The sequence below is a fragment of the Aspergillus brunneoviolaceus genome, assembly GCF_003184695.1.
Source record: "Aspergillus brunneoviolaceus CBS 621.78 unplaced genomic scaffold BO95scaffold_7, whole genome shotgun sequence".
NCBI classification, from domain to species: Eukaryota; Fungi; Ascomycota; class Eurotiomycetes; order Eurotiales; family Aspergillaceae; genus Aspergillus; species Aspergillus brunneoviolaceus.
This window is the reverse complement of record NW_020290737.1, coordinates 293,639-312,259: the sequence shown is the minus strand read 5'-3', so window position 1 is coordinate 312,259 and position 18,621 is coordinate 293,639. Positions and strand designations below refer to the sequence as shown.

General features: G+C 54.0%; 6 protein-coding genes across 6 annotated transcripts; 3 read left to right on the top strand and 3 right to left on the bottom strand.

The window, feature by feature from the left end:
- Window positions 1–214: 214 nt before the first annotated feature.
- Window positions 215–1,925, top strand: BO95DRAFT_245804 (urease accessory protein UreD). Its single transcript, XM_025581389.1, has one exon. It carries the CDS (start codon window positions 508–510, stop codon window positions 1,591–1,593), a length of 1,086 nt encoding a protein of 361 aa, XP_025446343.1. The 5' UTR covers window positions 215–507; the 3' UTR covers window positions 1,594–1,925.
- A 263-nt stretch (window positions 1,926–2,188) lies between these two features.
- BO95DRAFT_353632 (uncharacterized protein) lies at window positions 2,189–3,598 on the bottom strand (the record flags this gene model as incomplete). Its single annotated transcript, XM_025582181.1, has 2 exons — window positions 2,189–3,329; window positions 3,390–3,598. 2 exons carry the CDS (start codon window positions 3,596–3,598, stop codon window positions 2,189–2,191), a joined length of 1,350 nt encoding a protein of 449 aa, XP_025446342.1.
- A 2,435-nt stretch (window positions 3,599–6,033) lies between these two features.
- BO95DRAFT_439021 (uncharacterized protein) lies at window positions 6,034–7,555 on the top strand. Its single transcript, XM_025585645.1, has 2 exons — window positions 6,034–6,159; window positions 6,252–7,555. Exons 1-2 carry the CDS (start codon window positions 6,122–6,124, stop codon window positions 7,390–7,392), a joined length of 1,179 nt encoding a protein of 392 aa, XP_025446341.1. The 5' UTR covers window positions 6,034–6,121; the 3' UTR covers window positions 7,393–7,555.
- Window positions 7,496–13,027, bottom strand: BO95DRAFT_381054 (putative rRNA biogenesis protein RRP5). Its single transcript, XM_025583356.1, has 3 exons — window positions 12,647–13,027; window positions 8,176–12,594; window positions 7,496–8,111 (listed from the first exon to the last, which is right to left on the bottom strand). The coding sequence occupies exons 1-3, from the start codon at window positions 12,773–12,775 to the stop codon at window positions 7,575–7,577; spliced, it is 5,085 nt and encodes a 1,694-aa protein (XP_025446340.1). The 5' UTR covers window positions 12,776–13,027; the 3' UTR covers window positions 7,496–7,574.
- Window positions 13,028–13,464: 437 nt separating this feature from the next.
- On the top strand, window positions 13,465–16,150 carry BO95DRAFT_479104 (WD40 repeat domain-containing protein). The gene is made up of 3 exons (XM_025590083.1): window positions 13,465–14,225; window positions 14,278–14,388; window positions 14,445–16,150. Exons 1-3 carry the CDS (start codon window positions 13,571–13,573, stop codon window positions 15,842–15,844), a joined length of 2,166 nt encoding a protein of 721 aa, XP_025446339.1. The 5' UTR covers window positions 13,465–13,570; the 3' UTR covers window positions 15,845–16,150.
- A 161-nt stretch (window positions 16,151–16,311) lies between these two features.
- BO95DRAFT_381046 (chaperonin-containing T-complex alpha subunit TCP1) lies at window positions 16,312–18,567 on the bottom strand. Its single transcript, XM_025583355.1, has 6 exons — window positions 18,428–18,567; window positions 18,304–18,351; window positions 18,161–18,246; window positions 17,999–18,103; window positions 16,897–17,931; window positions 16,312–16,828 (listed from the first exon to the last, which is right to left on the bottom strand). Exons 1-6 carry the CDS (start codon window positions 18,468–18,470, stop codon window positions 16,445–16,447), a joined length of 1,701 nt encoding a protein of 566 aa, XP_025446338.1. The 5' UTR covers window positions 18,471–18,567; the 3' UTR covers window positions 16,312–16,444.
- Between the last annotated feature and the right edge of the window lie 54 nt (window positions 18,568–18,621).

The following is an 18,621-nucleotide window of genomic DNA, read 5'->3' as shown; positions in this document are numbered from 1 at the left end:
GTTCACGGGGTCAATTGAACCCCGCTTCTGCCTAAGGATTCGCAGTCATTCACGCCCATCAAACTTCAGTAAAACTGGGGACTCCTGCGTCGATAGTGCGATCTGCCGGATCTCTTTCGTCAACAAAGGCCACAAGCTCCATTGATGGTTGCAAAATCAATGCAGGGCCAAGGGATTTAGAGCGTTTGACGACCAACTCACCCATTTCATGACGCCATCTCCCTGGTTGTCTGGAATTGCTTTTTGAGATTGATCCAAAAATAAAAAGAGCATTGCTGGAGAAGTGAAGAGAGACGATGTTGTTAAAAGCCGACGGATCGACGACCCTCTCTTTTCTTTCTTCTCGAGTATTTCTTCCTAAATCCTCGTTCTTCTAGCCTCTTCCCGCTTGTCCACCCCCGGGAGCTTTCCCCGCAATAAAAAATAACGTCAAGAAAACACATTCTTCTCTGAAACATCCTTTCCCCCGCTGCCGCTGCCGCTGCCGCACCCCCCACTGCCACCAGCATGCCAATAAAATCCCCCTTTGAGTCGTGCATAGCGAAGCCAGGAGAGGGCAAAGTTGTCCTCTCTCTGCTGCCACCTTCGAATCCAACCCTGACAACCCTGACCTACAAATACCCCCTCAAACTCCTCACCCGTACCCCGGGTTTCGTCCCCAAGTCCTCGGCGCTCATCTGTCCCTCGCAACCCGTGCACCTCTACCTCCTGACCTACGGCGGCGGTCTTCTGCCCGGTGACAAGATCAATGTCTCGATTACGCTCGATCCGCGGACCCGAATGGTGGTGACCACCCCGCAAGGGAGCACCAAGATTTTCAAGACCGAGCCCAACGCCAGCGTCAAGGGCCAACGCGGCACTCCTAAACACATTCTTTCCGACAAGAGCAGTCAACACCTCACCGTTCACGTTGGCCAAGAGGCCGCCCTCTGTTACCTCCCAGACCCCGCCGTGCCCTACAAGGACAGCCGTTACGAGCAGGTGCAAACATTCACCATCGATGGCCCCACCTCCAGCAAAGACCCTCACCGCAGCAGCCTGTGTATTCTGGACTGGGTGACGCAGGGCCGTGCCTCGCGCGGAGAGAACTGGGATTTTCATCTTTGGCGCGGCAAGAACGAGGTCTGGACCACTGACGAGTCCGGCAAGAAGAAGCTTCTCCTTCGCGACTCGCTCATTCTGGACCGCGAACTCGATGAGGATCAGCTGGCTCATGACCCCGAGCTCCTGGCGCAGTCGAATCTGATCCGGGAACGAACGTATCCGCACGGTGTTGTGGGGACATTGATCCTCTACGGTCCCGTATTCGAGAACCTGGCCAATTTCTTCATGAACCGGTTCACCTCCCTGCCGCGCATTGGGGCCCGCAATTGGTCCTCCCCAGCTGTGTGCAGTAGCTCGGCCGCGACAGAGCCCGCCCCTAACTTTGACTCCCAGGTGACCTTCACAGCGGCTCGGGTCCGCGCCGGGTTCGTGCTAGTGAAGTTCGGCGCGCCGGACTTCGCCGCGGCCAAGGACTGGTTAGGTGCAATCCTGAGGGAGGAAGGCACGGTCTACACGGAGTTTGGCGAGGAGGCATTATTCTGCTTGTGAGCATTTTTTGTGTGTTCCAGCCTCCCAAAAAAAGCGTTTTTCTTTGTGTTTGTTTACCCCATGACCCACGAGTTGGTCAAATGATACCCAAATTGTTACCTGTCACCCAGGTTTCTCCATAGCTAGCACAATTTCAAGCAAGAAATTTGGTTTGCCAAAAGCTGAAGACTGATACCTCTATCGAAGATTCTGTTCTCTCTTGTCTCCGTCTTTCTAGGAAGTCAAAAAGAAGCACAAAAGCAACCTAGTCTAGAACGAAAAACCAATATGCCTCCGCCCACGCATGAACAATCCCGTCGCAATAAATCCGAGCCTGTCAAGAAGCAATCCATATCAAGACCAGCGTAGCATCTCGTAGTCATAAAACAAAGTGCAACGTAAAAGAACCCAAGACAAACAATCAATGGGCCCATCGCCAAAAAGATAAAGGGTATCACCATAAGAAATCTCATCATAAGAAAGCAACGCCAAGCCGCGAGAAAACATAACCCTCCCTAAAAAAAACGCCTTCTATCGAATTTCATCTTCACATAGCTCAGACCCTTCCCTTGCATCTCCCAAGGAAATAGAAAATTACCTAGTGTGTGAGTACTAACTAACTCCACAGATCGGACAACTTGGGCCTCCAATCCTGCCGGGTCGCGCTCTGCAGATCATCGACATTCAGGATATCGACACCCTCCTGCACCAGGACAGCCCAGAGATGGTTGCGGAGGCTGCGCGGCCAGCTCGGCAGGCTCCAGTACCGGACCTTGAGGCCGCGGCGGTGAGCGGCGCGGATCTGCGCCCGGATGCGGTCGATCTGCTGATCCGAGAGCCGGAAGGCGCGCGGGGAGCCGATGGACTTCTTGAAGGAGACCGAGGCGTAGTAGCTGTTGGTCCAGTCGAAGGATTCGGACTGCGGCGTGACGCCTGAGAGGCCCTGACCGACATTCTCCGCCGGCGTGGTCGGGTTGTCGGTTCCGTCATCGCGGACGGTGATCGCGGGGGCGGCGGCCAGGGCTTGAGGGAGCTGGTCGTGCGATTGTTGCTCACTTGGCGAAGCGGCGTCCGTGGCTCCCTCCGCTGCGTTCTCGGTGAGTAGGTTGAGCGGCGCATCGAAGAAGATGTCCCGGTAGGTGGTGTTGGCGGTGACGAGACTGAAGGGGGTGTTGCCCGTGCCGACGACGGTGAGCGGGCCGGGGATGAGGGCGGTGCCGTTGAAGTAGGTGAGGTAGCCGCGTTCACGCAGCGGAGTCAGCTGGGCAGCGACTTGGTTCCAGGTGTCCTGGCCGTCGGTCTTGATGTCGATCAGCAGCACCAGTGTCTGGGCGGGGTCGGTGTCGAAGACGCCCTGGAGGGGGCGTTGGCGGTGGGGGTGGAACTCGGTGAACGGGTTCTGCTGTTCGAGGACCCGGAGCAGGGGGTCGATGTACAGACTACGCAGGGTGCGCTTCGGAGTCAGCGCTGAGGTGGTGTGGCCCACGTAGAGCTCCTCGTCGAACAGCCAGACATCGGCCTCGACGCCGATGCAGCCGGCCTGGATGGCGGAGAATAACGGCACGGGACGCCAGTAGTCGTTGTGCGAGTGGCAGGCCACGGGGATGATGTCACGGGAGGCATCGGTGGGCCAGTGGGACAGGTCGATAGACTGGGTTGTGCTGTGCGATTGCCACCGCTCGGTTGCACGGTCGAGTTCGCTGGGGAAAAATGCGATAACTATGCCGCAGGCGATGGAAATAAATTGCACAATGCCTCTGTTTGGCGGTGAATGAGTTCAGGTGTTCGTTCGCATTTGGAGTGAGGGATTGGCTTACAGCATGATCAAGAAACCGGCGATCGGGTAAAGCAGACAACGAAGCAGCAATCTGGGTTTGGGAAACTGTCGCACAGTTGAATTGTGATAAAGAGTGGCGGAGGAAGAAGAGGCGGAGGAGGAGGACGAGCCAAGCAGAGGACGAGCTGCCTCGGCCCGTTTATCGCGAGGTGCAACAATCAAGCCGGCGATAAGACCCAGTCCCCGCATCCACAAAGACGGTGGATGTTGGTCTTTGCGACGGAATCCCTGAGATCGCTCAGAATCGGCCTCGGGATCAAATTCGCTGAATGCGATGCTGGGGCTCTTGGTGTCCATGTGGAAATCGCGCACCCAAGGATGGTGGTCCATCTGCTGGTAGCGCTCGGTGGGGGTTAACATCGGTGGTGGTGATGGTGAGGAACAGAAAGAATGCGGGGAAGGTGAGGGCAGATCAGTCAAGTAACAGTAGAGGTGTAGAGATACAAGAGTAAATCGCAAGGAGTTGTATCTCTTGCTAGCCTGCCTCCCTGTCCTGTAGACAGGATGGTGGTGATGGTGGTTGTGTTGTAGGAAAAGAAGTGTAGTTGTGGTGGGCAGGGAAGGAGGGAGTAGAAGAGTTCAAGGTTGAAAGTCAAGACTGCAAGTGAAGTAAGTAGTTATGCAATGCAGTGAGCAAGAGTCAGTCAGACAGTCTGCCAGTCCGAGTCATTCACACCTCATCATAGCCTTCTTTACACCCACAAGCAGCAGAGACACACCAAGAGCAGATCATGAGGTTTAGTTATTCTGTTCTCTTCAATTTAAAGAAAGGCGTTCTGTGTCTTCACGGCTGAATCGGACAGCCCATGTGCTGGGAGCGAGGTTGTCATTGGAGGAGGAGGAGGAGGAGGAGGAGGAGGCCAAACTCTGATTTACTGGACATGCACAGTCCGGTAAACTGGAACTGTAAAAAGAACTCCGCTAATCGGACCCAGACCCTGAAGGAGGTGGTCCGATTGATTGGATCCAGCGTGTAAAACTATTCGAGTACTGTACATGGGTGAGTATCTTCATGTTGTGCCAATTCTCTCCACTAGACAACAACATGGTCTTTCTCATCCTCGTGCAATTCTGCTACCCACATAGAACCATAAAGAAAAACCAAAAAGTCCCAAAAAAAAAAGAAAAAAATCAGCAAAGGTTGAACCCTGAGACACACGCCCCCGGCCTCTCTTTCTCTCTCCGCGCTGCACGATCTTCTCCAACTTAACTACCACTCACCACTCACCAACCATTCACACTCACCCAACCCCTCGGGCAATAAACCCAAAAATTCATACACAGAAAAGAAAAAAAAAGCCCCCGAGCCAAAAGCAGTTACCTGCGGAAAAAGGACGCTAGGGAAAGAAGGGCCATCACATGAACACACTCAGGGACAGCCTTAAAGAGTCTGGAATCCCGACTTTGCCTCGATCGGGGATTTAGGGCTACTGGACGGTGGACTTCAACTTGTCAAGTCTCAGCCCGTCAGCGGTGGTGAATCTCAGTGCTTACACTAAATAACCTTTCTCTTGAGTTTTCCTGCCAATCACTGCATGGGCCCTGAGGATGGCGACATTCATATAGTTGAGTTACTCTCAGTAAGTGCCCTCCCGCTAAAGTAGTTCAATGCTATACGGGCGTAGTACGCCACCACCACCACCACCACCACCAGGGTTCCAGGGACGCTAACGATACCCTCGTTTTGCCCTCAGGATAGTAGCAGAGTGCTGCTGCCTATCCACCTTTCCATTCATCAATTGTGGGGGCGCATTGAGGGGTTTGTGTTTACCAGTAAGTTATCCCGGTCTCCCGACGGCATCGTGGCACTGGACAGAAAACGAGAACGAGGATGGGAAAATGTCCGAGACTCGCCCCGATGGAGTTGGAGGGTATTCCCTCCCCCGCCCTTGCATTTATCTCCCAACCCTACGAGGAAAAACCAACAAGCCTTTCTTTGCAAGGGTTTCCATCCAGATGTCATTCATCTCGGACATTCCGATTTGAGGAGAAGCCGGCTAAGACTCAGCAGGGCTAGGGATTTGTCACTCGTCGTGGGAGAGGTTCTGCGAGATGCTCTGCGGACATGCACTTGTGGGTAGGACGGCTTAGGCAACAGCATGAGCTTGAATTGGGGAGCCTGGAAGCGTTGCATGGAGACCATCTCTCCCGAAATCTGTTTTACCGGGATACTGATCGGACGAGGCAAGTCAAGCCGAATGTCGCTACTTGGAGGGAAAGATGAACTTTAGACACCTTTTCATAGCTCACTTCATTGAGATGGACTGTAATACAGAAAAAAAAATGAATAGGTGGGTTGGTCTAGTCCGCAGGCTAAGTATTTACCGCATTCGGCAAGCATGAGGCCGTTCAATTCCAAGCACAATACCAGAACACAGAGTCTACAACCACAGTTATTGCTTTACCCTGCCTCGGATGCGCAGTATGTAGCTGAGCCTTGTAGATACAAATCCTCTAAACAAATGATCTCATCCAACTGAAACCAGACGATACTATAGAGTTGTAACTACACCTAGCAAGTACAGTAAGTGGATGATGATCTCTTATCACCTCCCGCGGCGATAAGATACGCCGCGCTCCTCCTCCTCCGCCCGCAAAGGTAAAAAAAAGTTTCGTCCCATCCCATTTCCCCGATCCGACTCCGATTCCTCTCTCTCCACCACCAACCACCACCAAACCAATCCCCTCGGATTGGAACAACGGCACATCAAGATGCCTCACAAACACAAACGCAGACAAAAAGACGCCGAGTAAGTCCTCTCACCAATAAGCTCCCACCCAATCCAAATCACAACAACAACCACAATCCCTCTCAACCCCAGGACTAACACCGTCAAAACAGCACATACGACCTCCCCCCCACGCGAATCGCCAAATCCCTCCCCGTCCGCGACCCGGCCAGCGCTACCACCAAAACCGCCAAAACCGGGGGACCCAAGAACCACAACCGCAAGAAACCCGGCGGTGCCCCGCGCAAAGAGCAGCCCCAAAAGGCCACCAAGCCGACTCCCAAAAACGCCGCCGCGGCGCTGGCGGCCACCTCCCGCGCCAAATCCGCTTTCGATGACGATGACACCCCGCGCGCGTTCCGGCGCTTAATGCAGCGGCAGCAATCACAGGCGCAGGCGGCGGTGGCGGCTGCTGCCAAGAGGAATAAGAATCATGGGGATAGTGATGATGATGACGACGACGACGACGGGGAGGATGTTGTTCCGACTAGCAAGAGTAATAAGAAGCGGAAGCGCGGCGAGGGGGATGCTGGTGGTAACGCCCAGAAAAATAAGAAGAAGATGGCCACGGCAACGGCAACGGCGCCGGAAGCTGGGTCGACGGATGCGATGACGACGGCGGCGGCGGCGGTAGCAGCACCGAAGATCATGCCGGGGGAGAAGTTGTCGGATTTCGCGGCGCGTGTGAACCGGGAGATGCCGCTGTCTGCGATGAAGCGCTCGAATAAGCCCGCGGCGGCGGAGCTGGCGAATATCCGCGAGCATAAGGTCACGAAGCATGAGAAGCATCTGCTGCGGCTGCAGGCCATGTGGCGGAAGGAGGAGGCGGAGATTGTGGAGAAGGAGCGGGCGCAGCGCGAGGAGCGCGAGGAGGAGATGGACGAGCAGTTGCAGCTGTGGAAGACGTGGGAGGCCGAGGCCGGCAAGCGCAAGGCCAAGAAGAAGGGGTCCGGGAATAAGAAGCGGAAGGATGGCACGGCAGATACGGTGGATGATGATCCGGATCCGTGGGCCAAGTTGAACAAGCGCGAGCGCGTGAATAAACAGCTCAATCCCCTGGATGTCGTGCAGGCGCCGCCGCAGCTGACCAAGCCCAGGGAGGTCTTCAAGATTCGCGGCGGCGCCCGGGTGGATGTCGCCAACGTGCCGGCGGCGGTGGGCAGTCTGAGGCGCCGTGAGGAGTTGGCGACGGAGAGACGCAATATCGTCGAGGAATATAGACGGTTGATGGCCGAGAAGAGGAAGGCAGCCTGAGTGATTGGCTTGGAATTACTACCATTTTCTACTTGGGAGCGGGGTTTGGTCGGTGTGTGAAGAGTGAAAAGACAATATCCTTCTTGCAAAAATGGCTTTTTATGTATATACAAAAGAATTCCTTAATGTCCCGTAACCCCTGGATAATACCCGCCTTCCATGGACTGCACCTAGTACTTATTTTACTCCTGCTGCACTGCCTTGATGAACTCCGCGGCCTTGGCCTTGACATCTTCGACCATCTTGTCATTACCAAGCTTCTCCTCAAACGCCAGCCACTTCTTGAAGAAAAAGCGCGCCTGCTTCGGGCGAACCTTCTTGCTAGCCTCGATGGCCGGGCCGCCCTTCTTGTTATCCCGGATGCCGAGCACCCGCTCGAACAAGCGGCGCACCTGCTCAGCGTCGCCGTTCTTGATCTCCAGATCCAGAAGGATGTTCCACAGGTCGACGCGCTTGGGGAACGAGGACAGAAGGCCCTCGAACACGGTGCGTCCGCGCTCGACGTCGCCGTTCTCGGACCGGAACTCGATCTGCGCGAACTTGGAGGTCGTCTCCACGTGGGTGGTGGAGGGCAGTGACTGCAGGGCGCGGGGAAGCAGGGCGCGGCCACGCTCGGGATCAGCCATGGTGTCGAACAGGAAGCTGGCGTAGTTGACATAGAACTTCGAGGACGCGAAGACCTTCTTCTTGAGGGCAGTCTGGAAGAGCTCGTCCGCTTTCTGTGAATCGGGGGTCATTAGCAAAATGTGGCAAACTAAGATCATCTTCGAAGGATATACTAACCTCGTTCTTCCCGGACTGGATGTAGATGCTGATCAACCGTTCATAGACCTCCTGAGTGTCGTTGTATTGGCAGGCGCGCTTGAAGACCTCCTCCAAGGAGTCCTCAGTGCCGTAGGTGTTCTCCAAGTTCAGCATTGCAACCCAGATGTTCAACTTCTCGGCATCTTGTCCAATGGTGATGGTGCGGAGGGCACGCTCGGCGATCTCCTTGGCCTTCTCGACCTCACCCAACTCCAATTGGAAGGCCATGTACTGCAGCCAAAGAACCGAAGAATCAGGCTCACCAAGGAGCAATCGCTCGTAGTCGGCCACAGACTGAGGTCCATTGGCATCCAAATCGCCGGTTCGGTCAACTTGAATCTCAGGCTTGCGGTTCTTCTTCTTCTTAGGGCGAGACTCAGCATCTGAGTCGGAATCGGACTCCACCGCTTCCTCCGTGTCCTTGGAGTTGCCGTTCCAGTCGAAGGCGTTTGCACCGAGTCCTCCTTGTTGAGCGGAAGGTGCTTCATCCATGGACTCATCCTCGCTCTCGCTTCCACTGTCCTCATCATCGTCGACATCAACTCCACCCATGGACACATCGCTGTCCTCATCACTGTCCTCGACATCAACTCCACCAAAGCCATCGAGGCTGACGCCCTCCGACTCGTCGCCGTCTTCTTCGCTGTCTTCATCTTCATCTTCATCCTCGTCGTTGAAGTATGAAGCCTTAAGGCTGAAAGAGACCTTCTCTTGCTTACGGTCAATCTTCAAGATGACCGCCTTGACAGCGTCACCCTCCTCGTAGAGAGTGCGAGCATCATCAACACGCTTATCAGCCATTTCACTGCGGTGGCAAAGACCACTGATGTTGGCGGAGCCGTCAATGACGATGAAAGCACCAAAATCTTGCACCTTGCGGATCTTTCCTGTAACGACCTGACCAGGCTTAAGGTCGTGGAGGGTGAGCGGGGCCTTGTAGTTGGGATCCAAGACCGACTCTTTCAAGCTCATCTGCAGCTTGCCTTGCTCGGCATCGGCCACAGTAACACGACCCTTGACCAGTTGATCGTTCTGGAAGGAATCCTTCCACTCCTTGAGATAGGAGTCCGAGAGGTCAGAGACACGGACGTAGGCAGTGACGCCATGGCCAACAGTCACGAAGAGACCGTTATCGGCGACTCTGCGGATGAAGCCACGGACCACATCGTTGACGGCGAGGTCTTTGATGGAAGTGATCTCCTTGTCCTGCACGGGTAGACCCGAGCTCAGAACCTTTGATGGGCGCGTGGAAAGGGAGATCTTCTTCTTGTCCTTATCGACGCTCACAACATAGGCACGGAGAACCTCGTTCTTCTGGTAGACGGTAGGGTTGGCCTTCGTGTAGTCGTCTGCCATGTCAATCAAATCGACCGCACCGACGATCGAGTCGCTGAGTTGCAGGATGACCTGTCTCTCGGTCACCTTGGTGACCCTACCGGGCAGAATCATACCAGTCGAAATGTCATCGAAGGAGAGCTTATCAGAACGCTGTCTGGCAGACAGGTCAAGACGACCCTTCTCAGCGTCGACTGCCGTGACATGCACCTTGACGGCAGAGCCAATAGGGTAATGCTTATCAACATCAGCCAGGAGGGAAAGATCATCCGAAGCATCCATGAGGCGCAGTCTTCCACGGACATTGGGAGACAAGTTGATCCAAAGGCAGTTGTCCGCGACGTTGTTGACAAAGCCCACCCAGGACGAGCCATTCTGGACTTGCTCCAAGTTGAGCGGGGTGGGGTTGCTGGCCTTCAAGAAGCTTGGCTTGATGGAAAGTTCGAAGACGGGGAACTTTCCGGTACGGTGGCTGATGGGAAGGAATTTGTGATTGCGAGCATCGTGGACTCCCAAGATCCTGGCCTCAATCTCCTGCTTAGGTCGGAAGGAACGAAGAGGTTGTTTGCGGTCGTTGATATCCTCCCACTTGTCGAATACTTCAGAAACGTCAATCCGACCCTGAATGTTATCGGCGAGCTGAACGTTGACTTGAGTTGCGCGGACGGAAACGACCTTGCACTTGACGATTCTTCCGAAGGTGAAGTCAGACATCGAGGTGATGCTCTCATCGATAGCATTGGTAACTGCATCGTTGGTAGGAGCGGGCTTGGCGGCGGGCTTCTTAGCGCCAGCGCGGGTGGCTTCAGAGGGCTTCATGCTCAAGATGAATCGCTTGAAATCAGCGTCGAGCGAGTGGACCGTCGCAGTGACAACTTGTGACCTAACCATATCGTAGCTGGGCTTGTTCACGTTCTCATCGGCGATGAGACGCTTGGGAACGAGACCAATCAGACCACCCATGAACTCGATGAACAAACCAGTCTGGGCGATGTTGCGGACAAAGCCAGTGACCTCAGCGCCCTCCTTGAGGTCTTCAAAGGAACCAGGCATGGAACCTTGCTTGACAGCTTTCTTGAGGGATTGTCTGCCGGTAACCTTGATGAGCCTATGGGCCCGTTGGATGTCGAGAACAAGGAGCTCGTTAAGCTTTTGACCGACGCGGATCTTCGAAAGAGTCGAAGCCTGCTTCGAGGGAGAACCGTCGATAACATGTTCAAGGTTAAGTCTAGCCACAAGGCCGTACTCGTCCAGTTTGAGGAGCATATCATCGCTGGACTTCTCGAACACGGTACCCGAAACGAGCAAGCCAGGGTGGATCTTCTCGAAGGCCTCCTTGTAGGTTTCGGTAAAAGTCGAAGGATCTTTGCAAGACACCACGAGTTTCTCAAGCGAGGCATCCACACTGAGTGCATGCACGTTGACAACCTGACCTTGTCTGAAGTGCTGCGACGGATCTCTGATGTAAGCCTCGCTCATCTCCGAGACAGGAAGGAAACCGCGGATGGTACCATAGAACTGAACCACTGCACCATGAGACTTGATGCTGACAATAGTACCTGGAGACTGCGATCCAGGGGTAATGTCTTTGTAGTCCTTCCAGATAGCGGACTCGCTGTTCAAGAGACTCTTCTTCAGAGTAAGACGAATCTGGCGCTTCTCCAGGTTGACCGAGAGAATCCTGGCTGAGACCGTCATACCCTCACGGAACTTCTTCTCAGGAAATTGAAGAAGAGTATCAGCAAAGTGCATGGAAGGCACAAGACCGGTGATCCCGTCAGCCAGGACGACGATAAGACCATCAAGGCCGTTTGCTCCAATCAAAAGCTTCTCAATCGTTCCTTTGACAACCGCTCCCACTGTCACATCCTCGAGGCGGAGGAATGGCTGATCGATAATCTTCCTCTCGAAAGACAGCAGGTAGAGGTTATCGGTGTGGCTGTAGCCAACAACTCTGGCTTCGTGTACGGTGTTCAAGCTGAAGGGGCCATGCTCAGCCGAAATATTCTCCACTTGGCCATCAGCCAATCTCGAGACGTGGACGAAACCAATGTGCTTCGTAGATCCGATTTGAACGTAGACGCCCATTCCAGGGTCGACTTGAATGACTTTAGCCTCGGGCAGAATGGCAGAGATAGCAGGTGCATCGTTCGAGGAGCCCGGTCCATGGCTGTCGGACGCGAATTTGGCGACATGGTCGAGCAATGTGAATCCGACCTTGAAAGGCTCAGAGGCGGGGAAAGTACAGACCAAGCGAGCCTTGATCTTCGCACCCGTTTGGTACTTCTTGACCAGGTCCTCCTTTCCTGTGTTGGCCCCAGATTGAACAAAGTCTACGGTGGCATCCAACATGCCCATAATCTTTCCAACCATTCCAGTCGATGTCACCTCCGTCAACAGGATCTCCGCTGCGGTACCGGGGAGGAAAGAGCTGATCGTAGGGGCATTGCTGAGATAGTGCGACTTCTTGATGGACCCAGCGGACTGAAGGTTTGCCGACAGTTTGATGACACTACCGTTGGCATTCTGACCAGTCACCATACACAGAAACACGGAACCTTCCTTGATGGTCGAAGAGTCCGTCTTGGGGTCGATTTCCTTCGATGACATGAAACCCTTGACCTCAGCACCTTCAATACCCAGGTCCATGACCAAACCGTGATCCTCCACGCTGACAACCGAAGCTTGAACTGCAGCGTTCATGATGAGATCTGACTTCGAAAGGCCGGAGTTGGCCTGTCGGGGGTCGACGGAAAGCTCAATGCGGCGCCGGGTCTTGGGATTGGCGTCAGCCGCATTACTTCCAACAGAGACAACGTTTGCCCGCAGATATTGTCCCAGGTAGAAGTATTTATGGAGATCCAGGGAGTCTTCTTCCTCATCGTCGCCATCCTCGTCGTCGCTGCCGTCCTCCTTGAGGAGTTTCTCAATCTTTTCCTCCAGTAGTCGCGACACGGAGGTTAGGGGCACATAACCGGTAAGGTTGTTGGGCAAGGACAGTCCGATGTTGTGAGCGCTGATACTTGAAACTTGGCCGAGGACCATGCTGCCGGGAACAAGTCGCTGATTTTTGTAAGCGCACAAAATTCTCAGACTGGCGACCAGACTTGCTTACCTTGAAATTAAGACCCTCAATCCGAATGCCCTTCTCTTGCGCATCCTTCTCCGCTTGCTTCTTTCCCTTAACCTTCTTCTTGCGAGAAGCCTGACCAGCCGTCGCAGCGGTCTCGCTAGCATCTTCCATATCTGTATCCTCCTCGAATTCTCCACCCTCGAATTTGCTGGAAGAGGGCTTAGCACCTTTTTGTTCGAATAGGACGTCTTTCGTGGCTTGAATTTGAATCTGCTTCCGTTCGAGAGGCGTCAAAACGCTTCCACCACCACGTGGGAAAGACGGCTCGTCGTCGCGCAGCACTGAAAGCTCGGAGGCCTTCGGCGCATCCGACTTGGGCTTACTGTCGTCGGAGGCATTCTTCTGTTTCTTTTCTGACTTGCGATCGTCTGCGCCAACTCTTACGCGCTTCTGAGGTTGGCGGACAGATACCTCCTCTGCGGCATTACCCTTGCGCTTGATGGGAGCCATAGTGAATGAATTGAAAAAAAAAAGACTAGACGAGCTGCTCCAAAGCTCCCAGTCCAAGTAGTTTGACCGGCGGACTTCGAGACGAAAAATTAAAAAATTTAGACGGAAAAGCCGATGGACGGAGAGACCGCCTGCCGCATTTGGGCAGACCTCCCACCTAAATTGGGGATATTCACCGCCTGCGGCATTGGGAAATGCGCGTCACGAAAGAGGCACGTCGACACGAGACTTTTCCGCGCCGGGCAGAAAAAGGACCAAACTAAACCGAAGTGGAATCATCATTGCTGGGCCTTCCTTCATTCCATTCAATTCTCGACTGAACCCTACTCCACCTCCTCCTCCGAATGCTCCCTTCCTCTCATTCTTTCATTCTCTGCCACCTGGGTCAATAAGCACTTTCTTTTACTCGTTCATCGCATAGAATGTCCGTGTGCTTTGGTCAGTCTACGGGACACAATGGACGGCTATCATGATCTCCCCGAAGTACCTCGATCGGAACCTTATTTCCCCCCCTCATCACAGGATATTCCTTCCTCCCCACCCTCAATTGCCTCCGATGTTGGCTTCCGACGCAAGCCCAGGAAGCCTCCTCCTGTCACTCCACGCTCATTCAAGAGGTTTTTCACGCCTAGGTCTATGCTAGGTAGCGGCAATAACAACAATGCAAGCGCAGTCAGGACCAACCGCCAGGCACTCAAAACACTTAGCTCGCCCGCTGTCAACCGCCTGGGTCCAGCCTTTACGAAGACTTTGAAGGCTATTGAACACAGATCCGAATCCCCCGAACTCATACGGACACCCAGCAAGAGACGGAAGCTCTCCTTTTCATCAATTGGCTCGCCTCTTCAGTCCTCACCTCTTAAAGAAGTCCATGTCAGGGAGTCGGTCAAATATGACCAAGAGCTAGCCGCCCCAGTCCGGAAATTCGAGTTGAATGTGAGCAGCATACCGGAGCATGAGCCTAAGCTCACCACCTTCGCCTCTAAACCTCCTCGACAAGTTCCTCCGGTTCGTCGCTCACAGGCTTTGCAAACATCGGGGGCGCTATACATGCGAAGTATTTTGGGGAACCGCGCAAATCGAATTACGATGCGAGCAAACTCCGGAGCTGGTAGGGTACCCCCGCTATCATATCCTGGGCGCTTGTTCTAACTCTCTTCAAGGCTGGCAGGATTTGACCTCGGATTTCTACTCCCGCTCAAGTGACAGCCACAATTGCGCTAGTGTTGCTGGCGATCGCTATGTTCTTCCGTTTTGCACGGCGACATGCAACAGTAAGGTCACCCGGATGTGCATAAGTATCGAGCTATGTTTACTGACTGATTTGCAGCAAATAGTCTTGTTGCTGTGGGTGACGAGGAGGGTGGGATCAGATTGCTGGATTCTGCCAAAGGCGATAAGAACGGATTCTCGCAAGCGTACCTTACCTTCCGTCCGCATATGAATTCGATTATGGACTTGGAGTTCTCATCCGATGATTTACTGCTCGCAACGGCTTCGGGCGACCAGACTGCGCTAGTCATCGACATGACCACCCAAACGCCGATCTACTGTCTCTCGAATCACGTCTCTTCCGTCAAGCGAGTCCAATTTCAACCGGCGGCCAACAACAAGGTTCTGGCAACTTGCAGTAGAGACGGCAATGTTAACATTTGGGATCTGCGATGCAAAGGGTTTGACAAGCCCTGCTTACAAGTACAGTGCTCGCTTGAATCCGAGTCAGAACCATCCACTTCACCCATCTCCTCCAAAACCACGTTTCCTCAGGTCATGAACACCATCCATGGCGCGCATGCATGGATGCCACAAACCGCTGCCGTCCCAGGCTTGGAACCCCAAATCCGCCGCTCCGACATCACTGTGACTTCGCTAGCCTTCCTCCCCCAAGGCCGCGAAAACCTGTTTGTCACTGCTTCCGAGGCCAATGCCTGCGTGCGACTCTGGGATCTACGCACGACACATCACAATCGGCGTAACCGACCTGTTCTCCCCCTCTCCACGACCCGGGAACCCGAAAGCCACGCCAAGTACAGACGCTTTGGTCTTACCTCGATCACACTAGGCGGGGACGGCTCCCGACTTTACACACTATGCCGCGACGGCACCGTCTATACATATTCCACATCTCACCTAATTCTCGGCAATGCCCCCGAGCTATCCCTCAACAACAACCGCCCACGCCGCTCAGGCGGCTCCGACAAGGAAGGCCTTGGCCCTCTATATGGCTTCCGCCACCCTCGTCTGCAGGTGTCCTCGTTTTACGTCAAAGTCGGAGTGCGCAAAGCAGCCGGCGACAAACCCGAAATGCTAGCGGTTGGAAGCAGTGATCGCTGCGCCATTCTCTTCCCCACAGACGAGAGATTCCTCTCGAATTCACCCGCCAGCTCCACCCCTCCAGAAACGGACTCACTTCCCGCCACTCCATTCTCCACTCGTTCGGGCCTCCTTCGCCGCACCAACTCAGGGGTCGGCCTGTCCGGCCGACTAGAGGACACCGTTCCTATCTATCAATCCGGCACTCCCCTAATCGAAGGCCACTCCAAGGAAGTCTCCGCCGTTGCCTGGACCGTCGACGGCGAACTCGTCACGGTCAGCGATGATTACAGTGCTCGATGCTGGCGAGAAGGCCCTGAGGCTCGGGATCTACGCACAAGTGGTGAGACTGAGGGTAAACGCTGGCGCTGCGGGTGGGCGCAAACGCAGGACTCGTATGACGACGAAGATGAATGATTCTCCTTGTTCCTCTGTTGTTCTGTCTCATTTCTTTCAGCGCTGTTCTTGCTTTTCAATTTTTTCTCCAGCTCTCGGGGTGTGCATTTTGTGGTGTTTCGGCCTATATCCATGTCTATGTTCATTTTAGCGGGTGTTTTGTTTATGTTTTGTCTGTTCTCTTCTTGTTCTTAGAAAGCTTGTTATCATGGCTTGTTCATGAAAGCCTGTTGTTGCAAAGCAGGGAGCAGGGAGTTCTGCTCGGATAGTCGAGGCGGCGGTAGTTGCAATCTACCGGCGATAGTGAAGCTATCGAAAATCAAAGCCAACCTTACAGATCCTGTAATTTTCTGCCTACTACAATAAAGAAGGTATCAACAAGAGGAATTCAGCACTGCGCACCACACCAGACTTACTCGAGTTCGAACAATGCAAGTCCCCAGAGCAGGTAATTTTACGCAAAGGAGTTCAGGCGATACAATAATATACTTCATATCTTGATTATACTTTTCCTCTTCCTTCGTCCTAAATATCTAAGAACTCCACATGAAGAAACAGGGAAAAGATGGAATTGGGGTAGAGTGGGTTGACCAAAGCAAGCAGGACACCACCAAGCTTGATTTAGTGACCGTGTCCATCATCCTCCTTCCTCTCCGGGTCCAACTTGATCATGGTATCGATACGCATAATGGCAATGCAAGCCTCGACGGCACTCTTCAGCTGCTTGATCTTACCCATGCTAGGCTCGAGGACACCGGCCTTGAGGGTGTCGTGAACACGACCCTTGGTCAGGTCGAGACCATAGTTGCGGTAGGTCTTCTTCTTGGCAATAGCCTTCTCCTCCTCGTTGGCATCGCCGTCCTGCACACGCTGCGACAGAGCATGTCGGACACGGAGCTGGGCGACAAGCTCGGACGAGTCCTTAGCGGCGTTGACGGCCAGGGTCTTGGGGACAGTCAGGAGGGACTGGGCGAATTCACCGATGGCGAGTTGCTCGCGAGAGCCCTGTAGAGGATATGATTAGTTTCTTGATATGGCACATGTGTGAAAGTTTGGAGTGGTGGGCAACATACAACTGTGACAGCGAACTCTTCGAGGTAAATGTGAAGAGCCGTCTCGACGGCACCACCACCGGGGACAATGCTGCCGCTCTCCAACGTCCGCTTCACGGCGCAGAGGGAGTCGTGCACCGAACGCTCCATCTCATCCAGAGTGAAGTCGTTGGGGCCCCGCAGGATGATGGACGCCGAGGTGTGTACCTTGGTGCCCTTGACAAGGATGCACTCATCATCGGATATCCGCTCCTGCACAACCTCCTCTGCGTGACCCAGGTTCGAGGCCTCGAACTTCTCATCACCGTTCAAGTCTGACAGGCTGCTCACCAAGGTGGCACCGGTGGCCTTGGCGATCCGGCGAAGATCCTCCTTCTTGCAACGGCGGACGGCCATGGCACCTCTCTCCACGAAAAGCTTGAGCACCATGTCGTCAATACCCTTGGTGGTGAGGACGACATTAGCTCCGGACTTGAGGATCATCTCGACACGCTCCAGGACGATGCCGGCTTCTCTCTCGCGGATCTTCTCCAGCTGATCGGGATCATCGACTGTGATCTGAACACCAAGCTTCATCCTCTCCTTCTGCAAGTTCATGTCCAAGCAGGCAATCTTCGCATCGGTTATCCGAGTCTTCATGGCTTGGGAGGCGACAGTGCAGTTGAGGGCGTAGCCGTTGACCAGGACCGACTCCTTGCTGCTCTTTCCGTGTGCCTTCAGCAGGTTAACTGCCTTGACGGGGTACTTGACCTCGTTTCTCTGGTTGATGGTCTTGACCGCCAGCATGGCGTCAACGACCATGTTGGCAAAGAAGTCGCCATCTGCGCCGATGATCTTGCTGGACATGGAAGTCCTGGCGATGTTGACCAGGCTGTCCTTGCCCAGGGTCTCGACCTTCGTAGTGATGTTCTCATTCATATATTTGACGGCTTCTCTCAGGGCGAGTCTGTAACCGTTGATAATGGTCGTGGGGTGTATGCGGTTCTTCATCAATTCGTTGCCTCTTCGCAGGAGCTCTGCAGCAATCAAAACGACCGACGTGGTACCATCACCAACCTAGACAGTGGTCAGCGTGAATGATTCCCCTCTCCTGCACGAGACGCAGGCGAACGGCAGGACCGACCTCTTTATCCTGTTGTTGAGCCAAGTCGACGAGGATTTTTCCGGCGGGGTGCTCGATATCGAGAAGACTGAGGATAGTCGCACCGTCGTTCGTCACCGTAACATCCTAGGTAAGCGTCAGAAAGCTGTTGTTGGGTAGACGGGGTTGCGAGGGCAGACATACACCGATGTCATCCACCATCATCTTGTCCAAGCCGGAGGGGCCAAAGGAGCTCTTGACGACATTTGCGATCGCCTGCGTAGCAAGGACTGCGAGATGCAATCAACATCCATCCGTAAGCATTGAGCTTTCTTCCGAACACATACCGTTCTGCTCCCGTACATCAGCACCGGTGATTTTCTGCCCACCCAAGACTGTGCGAAGCTCGTAGTCAGTTTGAAGAGGTCCAGGGGAACGTGAAGTCGGAGGAAATGTGAAAATTAAACTCACAAAGGGTGTCCGCATTCCGCGGAGCCTCGAAGATGCCTGCCATGATTGTGAAACAGACAAGGAGATATGGAGAAGGGGTGCAAAAAGAAAGAAAGAAAAGCTCCGACAGCTGACAGGACTGCTTTTGCTTTTGCTTTTGGCTGCTTTGCTGCTGCGTTCGACTTGTTCGGGGAGAGGGCCCTTTGCGCTAAAAG

Excerpts from the sequence above, each read along its gene's own strand:
- BO95DRAFT_439021 (XM_025585645.1), top strand. The coding sequence starts at position 6,122 with ATGCCTCACAAACACAAACGCAGACAAAAAGACGCCGA. Across the intron at positions 6,160-6,251 it reads CGCAGACAAAAAGACGCCGA|CACATACGACCTCCCCCCCA; the intron begins GTAAGTCCTCTC and ends CCGTCAAAACAG.
- BO95DRAFT_381046 (XM_025583355.1), bottom strand. The coding sequence starts at position 18,470 with ATGGCAGGCATCTTCGAGGCTCCGCGGAATGCGGACACCCTTT. Across the intron at positions 18,247-18,303 it reads TGATGTACGGGAGCAGAACG|TCCTTGCTACGCAGGCGATC; the intron begins GTATGTGTTCGG and ends TGCATCTCGCAG. Across the intron at positions 16,829-16,896 it reads AAGAGTTCGCTGTCACAGTT|GGCTCTCGCGAGCAACTCGC; the intron begins GTATGTTGCCCA and ends TATCCTCTACAG.
- BO95DRAFT_245804 (XM_025581389.1), top strand. The coding sequence starts at position 508 with ATGCCAATAAAATCCCCCTTTGAGTCGTGCATAGCGAAGCCAGGAGAG.
- BO95DRAFT_479104 (XM_025590083.1), top strand. The coding sequence starts at position 13,571 with ATGGACGGCTATCATGATCTCCCCGAAGTACCTCGATCGGAACCTTAT. Across the intron at positions 14,226-14,277 it reads GCGAGCAAACTCCGGAGCTG|GCTGGCAGGATTTGACCTCG; the intron begins GTAGGGTACCCC and ends ACTCTCTTCAAG. Across the intron at positions 14,389-14,444 it reads TTGCACGGCGACATGCAACA|CAAATAGTCTTGTTGCTGTG; the intron begins GTAAGGTCACCC and ends ACTGATTTGCAG.
- BO95DRAFT_381054 (XM_025583356.1), bottom strand. The coding sequence starts at position 12,775 with ATGGAAGATGCTAGCGAGACCGCTGCGACGGCTGGTCAGGCTTCTCGC. Across the intron at positions 12,595-12,646 it reads TTGAGGGTCTTAATTTCAAG|CGACTTGTTCCCGGCAGCAT; the intron begins GTAAGCAAGTCT and ends TACAAAAATCAG. Across the intron at positions 8,112-8,175 it reads TCCAGTCCGGGAAGAACGAG|AAAGCGGACGAGCTCTTCCA; the intron begins GTTAGTATATCC and ends CCCGATTCACAG.